This window comes from Anarrhichthys ocellatus, unplaced genomic scaffold (assembly GCF_004355925.1).
Source record: "Anarrhichthys ocellatus isolate YVR2014 unplaced genomic scaffold, GSC_Weel_1.0 scaffold101, whole genome shotgun sequence".
Classification (NCBI taxonomy): Eukaryota; Metazoa; Chordata; class Actinopteri; order Perciformes; family Anarhichadidae; genus Anarrhichthys; species Anarrhichthys ocellatus.
Window position 1 is genome coordinate 582,637 of NW_022280131.1, and position 11,392 is coordinate 594,028.

Genomic DNA, 11,392 nt, shown 5'->3' on the forward strand with positions numbered 1-11,392 from the left:
ATACATACATACATACATACATATATACATATATATACATACATACATACATACATACATATTGCCCTCGAGTGGTTCAAATCTTTTCGGTAGTTTGTGGCCCCTCTGTTCTGTAGTGTTGCCCAAGGCCCCCTGCTGTTCTGTGTAAACATGCTGCCACTGGTACATATCATGCATAAATACAGCATTCTTTATACTGAAGACAAGTGACAAATTCATGTCCCATAAAAAACAGCGAAGAAATAAAGTGCTGGGTTTCTCTAAACAGCGACAGTGACAGCTAAAATCAGCTGAAATCATTATTTTTGGTCCTCTAACGTCTATCCCAAGTAGACAAAACCACCTTAGCTCCCAAATGTCAAACCTGCAGCCAGAAACCAGTTAATGCATTTTCATAGTGCCTTTTGAGTGCTCCGTCCACTCAAAGCCCTGTACACTACATGTCAACATTCTCCCAAACAAACACTGATGGCAGGGGCTGCAAGGTTCCACCTGCCCATCAGGATCTAAACTAACCATTCACACACCGATGGCACATACTTCGGGAGCAATTTGGGGTTCAGTGGACACTTCGATATGCGGACCGGAGGATCTGGGGATCAAACCGCCGATCATCCTATTAGAGGAAAACCCTCTGAGCGACAGCCGCCCCGACAGCGACCTTTCCTCTGAAAAACGAGTCAGAAAAGTTGTTCAGTCAGGTTTTATCAATTGGTAATCTTGGCTCAGGGTCAATTTACTTGCTTTCTCCAGAGCTTTCATCCACTTTTCATTAAGATGGATCAGAATGAAATTGCAGAGACACAGACGGAAAGTGATTAGAGTTGGACCTGCGCTAAGTGCAGCCACTCGAATGCAGACTGGTAGCGTAGCATGAAGCAACTGGGACCAGGGTCCGGCAGCTAACTGGCTCCACTTGACAGACTCTCCTGCAATTGTTCCATATTGTCTTCATGTTCAGGCTGGTTTAGTGGATTTGGAGGTTAAACGTCCTACCATGACATAACATGGACCCAACCACACTGATCGTGAATGCAAGTCGTTTGCCGCCACAGCCCACCTACTTCTTTATGACCTAAGCCGCTACAGAGGAGAAATAGTGTGCCCCAACCAACCCAGGTATACGGGACTGAACTGGGTGGATCTTTTGACTGCAGGGGTGAAAAAGACACCCCGTGAGCCATAGCTTAGACAAATATTTTGGTTTGTGTGCTCCAAGAACTTTTGAACACACCTCCTTGACAAGAATGGAACAACCTGTTGGCTGTGAAAGGTATTTATGTTGTTGAACTATGGCATTTCTTCCTTTATAAGATGGTATTTTTGGTTTTCTTATAAATAAGAGAATCTAATGTTTTTCTATGTAACTTCAAGTATACTGCAGTTAGACCTTACAGAACTATTCAATTATAACAAGGTGTTAACAAAAAAAAGAGCATTTATTCATGATCATTACAACAAACATTACAACATATTTCATCCAACATTTGTGTTTCCATGTAACTGATAGTTTTCACACTAGTCTTCCAAGGAAAATGGATCTGGGGTATTTGTCTCTCAGAGAGGACCACTGCACAAAGAAATAGTCGGATATTGGGTACAGGATCTTCCCCGTGAGGGACAGCGTCTTTATCCGGCAAATGCTTTCAACATAAACTATCGAGACTTTCTTCATTCCCAGAATTCCAAGCAGGAGTCCTGCCACACAGAGGGGAACGCAGGTCCCTGGGCCGTTACACAGCACCTGAAACAACACACACACACACACACACACACACACACACACACACACACACACAGGAGGGGGATGAGCACATTTCCAGGAAGTGGCAAACTGGTTAAAGGAACAACACTGGGCGATGTGTGTTTGCTGTTTTAAAATCATCATCTCTTTAATCACTGTGTGTCCATTACAGTGATAGATTGCAGACTGATTTGTTTTTCATCAATATACTAAACATAGCACAAAAAGTAAGGAAATTTGTGTTTGGTAGATTATTTCTTTGTTGTAACAATGCTTCTTGGCAATAAATCTTATACCGTTGGAAAGCCTGTTTATTTCCCTTTTAAATGGTGCCACATTTGTAAGGAACATGCATTTGTGGGATGAGCAGCAGAGCTGAGTATGTGGGTTGCGCCCATGAAAAATGTGCCAAATCTTTTTTTTTTTTTTCCTGCCAAATATAGTTCTTGGCCTCAATTCAAATCAGTTAATTTCCACATTTTCGATAATTTGTGCGCAGGAGATACGTGTACATGAAGAGAGCCAGCACAGTGCACCCCACTGCTCTCTCTTAGTGCAGTGATGTTGCACGCTGTCGATCCAAAATGACACGTGGGAGATCTGCTTGTTACATTGTGTGCAACAAGCATCAGACTGCTGTAAGATAACAGAACGTCCTGTGTTCATGTGTACATCAAACATGTCGTTTTGATTAACTATTCTTTCATCCGCACATAACCATGGCTGGCTCCACATTTCTCTTTACAATAGCCTACAGGTAGATGTGCGGCTGCGATGAGCAACATGATTGAAGTGATCAATTCTCTGGGCAATATGGCCGACATCTTAACTATAAAACATCAACTGTCCAATAGTTTGTCCATCAACTTTGACTGTATTTGAGCACCAAGCATCATTGATGCAAACAGAGTCTCCCTGCATACAGAGTCCTGCACTCCACCCGTCAAGTGCAGCTTGATCCACAATGAAACCAGGTCTTTGTGTGGGCGCTTGTCTCTGGTTGATGGGTTAGCCTGAGTTTTCCTGCAGACTGGGCAGTGGAATAGCAGAGTTAGCGTAGCTTCTGTCTTGGCTCTCCTCACTCTCGACTCTACTTTCAGTGGCAGCAGGTCTGGCTGGGTGGTCGGCCGTAAGCAGTTATCATTTCAACGTCTGCTAACCCTAACCCCACGAATTAATCCAATCCCCACACTTCCTTCTCCGATGTTGAGTGTATTCTGACATATGCCATTAATAAAGACAAAATGACAAAAATGTAGCTCTGTGATTGAAGGGGGTGAAAGTAGTGAATGTGATAAGCCATGATTGTCACAGTAAATGGACTGTACTTGTAAAGCACTTTTCTAGTCTTTCCGACCACTTAACACTACATGTCATCATTCACCCATTCATACACTGATCAGGACTAGCTAACATTCATACACCGTAGGCAAAGCCACGGGAGCAATTTTGGGGTTAAGTGCCGACATGCGACTAGTGGAGCCGGGGATCGACCCTGCTCTCCACTGAGCCAGTCTCTACTGTCACTCTCTACTGGGCCCATCTATAATAATGGTCCCACAGGTGCCCCAAGTTAGCCTGGACACAAAATGACCAAAAGTGCGTTAACATGCTCCTGATGCACATGGCAGGGCGCCCCTGACTGCGATCTAGCTGCATCGCTGCAATAGTTACCACAGCTGAATGTGACGGGACAGAAAGTCTCCAGAGACTGCAGATGGAACAGATCCCTGCTGCCTTCAGGTGGCTGGAAAGAGTTACCCGTGTAAAGGAAACAGTTTGGGTTTCCTGGGACTTGCTACGGAAATGATTTTAAAACAATCTCCATCACGTCATGTTGCTCACCACAGCCACACATCATAATAAGTGAGTTATGTAGTATGCTTCAAGCTAAACACAAACATATACAACTGAACATGTACCATCCGTCCTCAACACCCAGATTGAAGAACTGTAGTAAATAGTACCAAAATTACGAGGAAAGAGAGCATGCGTGTGATTCAGAGGCAGCAGCGAAGGCAGCTCAGTGAGACTCAGAGACAGAGGGGGAGGGGCTGGATGAGTATGTGGCCTCAGGGCTGAAGGCAGCGGAGGGAGTTGAGGGAGTTTGGGTTTTCAGGAAACCAGACAGAGCTGCTCTGGAGTCTGGAGAAGTCATCATACAGCTCCACAGCACAGACACAGCCGCACTAATAACCTCTGCACACTGCCCTTCATTCTCACAACTCACCAATAGACATACTTTACACCCGCACAATGAAATGGTTCATTAGCAGCAGATGCAATCATTACAATTTCCCATTTAACTGATAAAATGAAGTGGTCAGTTTACTTTTTTTTTTTTTTGCTGTGCAGTAAATAAATAAATGGTAAATAAAGAAATGGCAGCAGAGTCTGCCATAAACATCAGCAGATGTCAGCAGATAAACAGTACTCTGGTAGGGGAGGTTCACTTTTTCAATGTGAAGACACAAAGACAAGTACTTGTGGCACTAACTCATCTATTGACCAGGTCTGCTGAACCATTAGCACTTTATTCTGCTTTTCACTAAGTTTGAAATTCTATAAAACACCTTTTGCAAATAACTACAAAATGTTATCTACATTAAACACATAATTTAATACTAAAAGCCTGTGGTTGTAGTTTACTAAACACTGCCATTGAAATACCACACTCAATTATCAATCACCTGCACCCAGAATGCACCTGTGAAATCACCTGTAACCAATTCGATCACTCAGAAATCAGAGCTTGAACACTATAAATAGGACTCAACAATGGAGGCCAAGCTTGGAGAGAGAGTAGAGTTCATCTAAAAATAGATTTCTTTCTTGTTTTATATTTACAGTTCACGTTTCATGATTGCTTTCATCTATAGACCCTCTGCCTTGTGGTACCATCAGAATCAGTACCATGCTCATGAGGGCGGCCCGAGGATTACTGGTCAGAAGCCTGGCTGGAACATTCCTGGCATGACTGGTCCGAAAGTCCCCGGCTTTGTTTCAAACCAGCCGCCAATAACCAGAGGGTTCTGCTGCACAGACGCTCACAGGTCTGGAATCTGCTCTCACTATTCTCATCCGCTCAACACACAGTTCACACAGACCAGAGAGAAGCTGCATTATCTGCTCTTTATCCGAAGTGATAAGCTGACAGATGTGTATTTCACTGACTAAAGCACAGCAAGCTTGTAGTACATTTTATGTTTCCCAGAATATTTAGGTTCTACACTTCATTTGTGAGGTGAATTTTAAGATTTCGGCACATCTTCATCAACTGGTTTGGAAGGAATTATTAAGAAGGAAGTATTAAATGAGCATAAAAAGACAAGACTTTTCTCTGGAAAGTATACTCTCTACTGAACTCTGGTTTATCCAGAGTAACAGGGACATTGTTTCTGGAAAGAGATGTGGTTTATGAATTTCTATATGAAAATGTTCAATGCTTTGATCAGCACAAATTAAACTGCATTCACCTCCATTGTATTTGGGTTTTACCAATGATTGGTAAAATGCTTAAGGCCAGAAACCTTGACTGGTGTTGTCACACCTACTGCTCCGTCAGTCCGTCGGATGCACCATGGAGCTGATTCTACAAGGCTCGATGATGTCCAAGCTGACCTATCTTCTAATCTTCCCCATGTTGACTGAACCATTATGTGCTGCTTACAAAATGTAAACACTGCAAACAATTCAAAAATCCTCATATTTGTTGCACAGAAAAACAAGCAAAGAAAATCAGCTGTGATGAGAAAACATGTTATTCAACAAGCCGTTCAGATCTGGATCCCCTTCGTTGTCATTAGAGTCTTGAGAAATACCTTTGCAAAGATGTGCCATACATTTTATTTGTTTTAATCGCAAGCCATCAGAGCAGTTGGGCTTTTCCAGAGGGGGGCTTAAAGAGACCGGAACATTTCAGAGAGAGGGTGAATAGAACAGAATTGGAACTGGGGTGAATGAATGATCCGAAGATAAAAAATGATGACATTCTTAGCCAAGTGCTGGGATTTTGTGTTTGTCAGATCATTACCTTTCCCACGTCAGAATGTAGGTGTCTGCATCCAATCTTCGGAGAACATGGCATTACAGGAGGGGACAGGAGGAGGTGGTGGGGGGGGGTCTCACAGGAGGAGAGGCAGTTACATCATTCTGTTCTGGGATAGATCACTAACGTCTGAGGGCCAAGCAATATCTTACAGACAAAAGTACTGTAGTCAAGTAAAACATTTACTAGTGGTCAAATGAGCCGTGGGAGGCCTGACCAATCACTGAACTACAGGGAGTGACTTACAAGATGAGACGGCTTAGTGACTCTCCAAACACTCATTAAATGAGCTGTTTGGAGTGCAAGTAGAAGACATGTGACAAAGAGCTCCATCATTCTGATGTGTGCTCCTGGTTCAGCGTGTCATCGCAGAGGTGTTAGGCTAGTGTGCACAGCTGCCCGACACAAACACCTCCCTGTAAAGGTGTCATTGTATCTAACAGCTGATCTCTCAGAGCCTCAGTATTTAAACAAATACCGTGGTGGAGTCTGACCTTTTTCTGCGGTGTGTTCAGTCTCTGGAGAGGTGAATGAGGTGGTTCAGTTTTAGCTGCATTGATCTTAGGTCATTTCCATGTACAATGTATAATGCCTTTTATGAATGTTAAGCCCGTTTACCTTTAAGGAAGGTTTATTCTGACTTCTTTATTTCAAGCTACTACAACAAACTTTCATTTGGTGTTGATTTTGTCGTCCCTGTGGACTACAGTGGTAGTGTTTCTGAGCAGCAGAGTCCCTTTAGAAAACCTCTCATTCTACTGCAGCAGGGTCTCCAGCAGCTATGGCAAGCTGTAACATTTTAAAGCTAGACTGGATGTGTATTGCAGATATATGTAATTCAAATCTTTCACTTGCTGGTAAGTGGGTCAGATATCTCCTTAACCCAAAATTGTTGTATTTATACAACAATTAACAACAAAGACCAGATTTAAATGCTCGCTTGTTCTTTGTCCTTATCTGCCGCCATTCTCTCAGTGCCAATCCATACTGGGCATGTGCAACACTCAATAGAGATGAAAAAGAAGCGAGATGGCTCACTCCTGAGCTACTTCCATCATCAGCTCCGGAAAAGAAATTGGTGTTTAAATCTATTTCATTCCTAGATTTATTAGTGGCATTTGACTTGCCTAGGGCCATCCTTATTGTTGAGCCCTACAGTGTTCATATTTGTACATTATCTGCATGTGGACCCTGTAAGTGCAGGATGGAATTGGATGAGTTTGTGCTCTTCCAGAGGGAATCAATTGTTAAAGGGATACTAAAGCAGTTTTGAACCCTACTTCTATAACGACTCACAAGAGACAGTCACAGTCTGTGCAACAGAGGCTGAGAGCCCTGCCTTTTAGTCCGTAGTATGTATCAAGCTCCCATAATGCAACAAATAGCATGTCTTCATTAGCATGTAGTACTATCAGTACTGTGTGTGTGTGGGATACAGGCATTGCTACACTCACCATGTCAGGTCTGAGTCTGAAGACCAGAGGAAGAGAATAGCGCAGAGCATCCAGAGTGCTGAGAACAGAGGAGCTCCAGGACTGATGCACCTCCCGGCTCCGTGGGATCCGACAGATGGTGAACTGGGGAACAAGGGCACCTCTATCAGAGGAGCTCGGAGACGTCACCCGTGTGTTTTATTTGGATAAAACTAGCTTTAAACTCAGATATCTCCGATTTTAAAGCTGCAACGATTAGTCTGCTAATCCACACAAATCTCCTTAATACAAAGAAATATACAGCACTCCATATTCCTTTTCATCACAGTTAGTGCTCACTGATATTCAAATAGATGGGAAGTGGAAATGAGTTTGTTATGATCCCAGATGAAACGTCATGCCACCTGCTGGTGAATATTAACAGTGCAGCACAGACAGTGATAGTTGTTTTCCCTTTAGTGGGACATTCTTTATCAGAAAGCCAATATGCACACCGATCTATAACATCAATATTCACACATCAATAGCGTGATTCTGCAAATGTTTACTTCATTCAACATGCATTTGATTATATAGCTATCTATAAACAATATTATAAGTCTGACACTAGAATGAATCATTATATCTAACTATGCAGAGCAACTGCTGCAACAGTCAAATGGTACCTATGCATTGATGCAATACTGTCAAAGTGGAACTCCACCCATAGATCTGAGCCTGACTCCACCCACTGCATTAGATTAGAAGACGTTAACAGTCTTATTATTTTGTATACACTTCATGACCTCAGTACCTCTTCAAAAACATGTGATGATATAATAGTTTACACTGACAATACTTCTGTACTTTTACTTGAAGTAAACTTTTGAATAGAGGATTCTTTCACTTGTAATACAGTAGTTTTACATTGTTGTATTCGTACTTTTACTTCACTAAATCATTTCAAATACTCCCAATGACAGCTGGCCTGTGAGTGTGTACCTCACCTGTCTGTGTGTTGGTACCAGCTTGGATGAAATGGTGATCACTAACTAACTCCTGACCCAGCGTTTAAAACCGGTCCAATACATGTTCATCCTCAACGTTCATGTCAAAGATGACACATGTCTGAAATGAATTCTAATGAATGCTTAGCTGTAACTGACACTTTAGTTCTTCTTAAAAAAGGACCAGAAGCCATCATTTGCTTTCTGGGGGACATTTCTGCCTTGTAACAGTTGTTTGATGACATGACATGTCCATCCTGTGTACCTGTGCCTCAGAGTCTGAGTGTTGTTTAGAGTTTTCAAAGGTGCAGATCTTCTCTTCACTCATACTGTCAGTGTCAGCAATAACATAGTGTCTCGGTGTGTAGGCTGCAGACAGGCACTCCATCAGCCTCAGGACCTCTGTGGTGTGACCACCTGGAAACACACGAGACACACCATCAGTTCCACGAGATGACCAGGAGCATGAGCATCCGCTTCTACATGGACACTAGGCCATCAGATGGAAGATATGGTAACAAATGTCTTATTCCACTTTCATCTAAAGACTCTTCAGCATCATTTTATAAACACTGACAACATTATATATCTAATAACAAATATTTAGAGATATTTAAGATTCAAATAGGGGCGACTGTGGCTAAGGGGATAGCAGGGCCGCCTTTCAATCAGAGGGTCGATGGTTCAATCCCTGGCTCCGGCTCTGCTAGTCGCATGCCGATGTGTCCTTGAGCAAGACACTTAACCCCAAAATTGCTCCCGTAGTTGTGCCTACGGTGTAGAAATGTGATAGACTCAGAATTGTAAGTCGCTTTGGATAAAAGCATCTGCTAAATGACTGTAATGTAATGTAAATAAAATCTAATAGTTATAATGAAAGTGTTGATTAGAGGTGGTGTGAAAATGCTCTTCTTGCTCAAAGAAAAGGAAACACTTTCTTTGATTGTGATGATCAGTCACCCTGCACCCGATGTCTGCTATTTGGCCCCATTGCTTGATTTTGTGGTGACAATGTTGGAGCCTATTACTGTAATGAAAGACAGAGCATCATCAAGTAAAAGATGCTTTCTAGTGCAGTATGGCCTGACAAACAGGACCTGTCTGACCACTTTACCACTTAGTCCTCACAAACCAGACCCACCTGTTCCACTACATCGGCTCCATACCGTTCATGTATGCTCCATATCTTTTCCTCACTGAGTCAGTAGAAGTGAACACTGGTGTAGACTGGCAGTGTGCTGTTGGCTCATGGAAGTGTTCTTCCTTTATCTTTGATAGTTAGTATATTTTATGGGACACATTTCCACAGAGGTTATCACATGGATATCATCTATCAGAGGTGTTATATAATAACATAATGCTCCGTTTCTACGGGATGAACATGGAACACTTTTCCCGTCTTTTGTCACAGACGGTGCTGATTGATCATGGAGCTCAGTTTGGAAAAGTGTTATTTGTTGCTAAGAACTGCTGTGAATTGTTTGTGAGATCACCTCTGGGTGACTGTGGGTAACTGCTGCCACACTATTTTGGTGTGAGCTCCATCTTTGGGCCAACTTGGACTACGGTACTTCAGTTCTTTCTTCTGTACTGGCTTACTTCTTTACTTAACAACCTGTCTATAACCTGTTTTCTACTGATATCTACTGTACAAAGTTACTGCACAGACACACAGACACACATATATACACACACACACACACACACACACACACACACACACCGATAAACAGACAGACAGAAACTCCTTGCTCTATAATCAGGTATGGATGAGGTTCCTGAAAATGAATGTAAGAGTTATTGCAGTAGAACTGTTGGACATAAGAAGAGACAACATTAATGAGACGTCATAAGAAGACATAAGAAGAGACGACATAAGATGACATAAGAAGAGACGACATTAGATGAGACGTAGACATATCTCCAAATGGTAAAGATCGCATTGATTAGAACTGTGTTATTTGGTCTGGTTCTTTTTCTAACAAGCTTCGTCAGAGTTTAGGACTGTTAAACTCACTTGTTGTTCAACTTGTCAAGGTTGAGGGGCAATACTCTCTGTACAAATATGAAGAAGCTCCATCCCAATACACCCCAACAATTGAGCACAGTCCAGCCAGAAGCCCAGTACAGCGACGCTGCAGGTTGTTAGCGTGGAAGCTAACGAGGTCAGCTAATGGCACAACTTCAAAACGAATGTTGCTTGTTCACGCGTGTGCACTGGAATTTTAAATAATGTCTGACAAATTGGAGTAACGTCACGTCATAAGGCTTAGTTGTATCTGTGGTCGTAGGGCTATGACTAACGCGACGTTAAGTTACCCCTTCAGATAAGGATACGGTTACTGTGGTGCATGGACGTAAGCTAACGTTTACGCACCTGATCCTGCGACGACGAGAACAACGACCGGACCTCTGGTTCCAGGTTTATAGCTCGAGCCAGTCTTCACAACATAATATAATCGGATAATAAATAACAAACATAGAAGTAAAACAGCAAACACAGCTCCTACCAGGCACGCCATGACAGCTACGGTGGCTCTGTAGGACCAAAGCAGATGTGGGTTTTGGAGTTTGAACCCTGAGTTCAGGCTTTCAGGCACAACTTCCTCAAGGGGAGTACAGAGTTTTTGTAATGTATTATTTAGGACTTCGTTGTTAACAACCACGAGCAGATCCAGTTATTTTATTTTACTGACTAGTGTGAAAGATAAACATTTCTTTTTTGATAGTTGCAGCTTCGCAGAGATGCAATAGGTACAGATAAATAGAGAAAGTAAAATAAATATAAAAAAAGAAAAACTAGGCAAAGAGCATAGAGACAAATGGAGGTACAAAAGGGAGCCTGAAGCCTTCCGTGTTGCACCTGGGTGGGCTGATCCAGTGATCTGCTACAGAGAGGCTGAGAGGGGTTAACCAGGATGGACCATTCCAACCATAAAGTGCCTCCAAACCGGCCACTTAGCTGGTCCTCCTAACCAGCTGGCCTCACCAGCCTTCATGCTACACCTCATGGGGCACACCACTGCACAGAACAGTGCACTGGCTACTACAGACTTGACGGAGGGCTTCTGGAGCCTGTAGCGCGGACTGAGGGATCGGAGTCAACCACTGTAAACAGCCCCTTTTCTTCTTCTCTTGAGCAGATTCTAACCAGAGGTTCAGAGTTTTGAAAGATGTGCCC

The 11,392-nt window shown here is 42.8% G+C and overlaps 1 protein-coding gene across 1 annotated transcript; it reads right to left on the reverse strand.

Moving 5' to 3' along the window:
* Positions 1 to 71: 71 nt before the first annotated feature.
* On the reverse strand, positions 72 to 10,747 carry alg14 (ALG14 UDP-N-acetylglucosaminyltransferase subunit). Its single transcript, XM_031876007.1, has 4 exons — positions 10,589 to 10,747; positions 8,477 to 8,628; positions 7,247 to 7,369; positions 72 to 1,744 (listed from the first exon to the last, which is right to left on the reverse strand). Exons 1-4 carry the CDS (start codon positions 10,731 to 10,733, stop codon positions 1,514 to 1,516), a joined length of 651 nt encoding a protein of 216 aa, XP_031731867.1. The 5' UTR covers positions 10,734 to 10,747; the 3' UTR covers positions 72 to 1,513.
* Between the last annotated feature and the right edge of the window lie 645 nt (positions 10,748 to 11,392).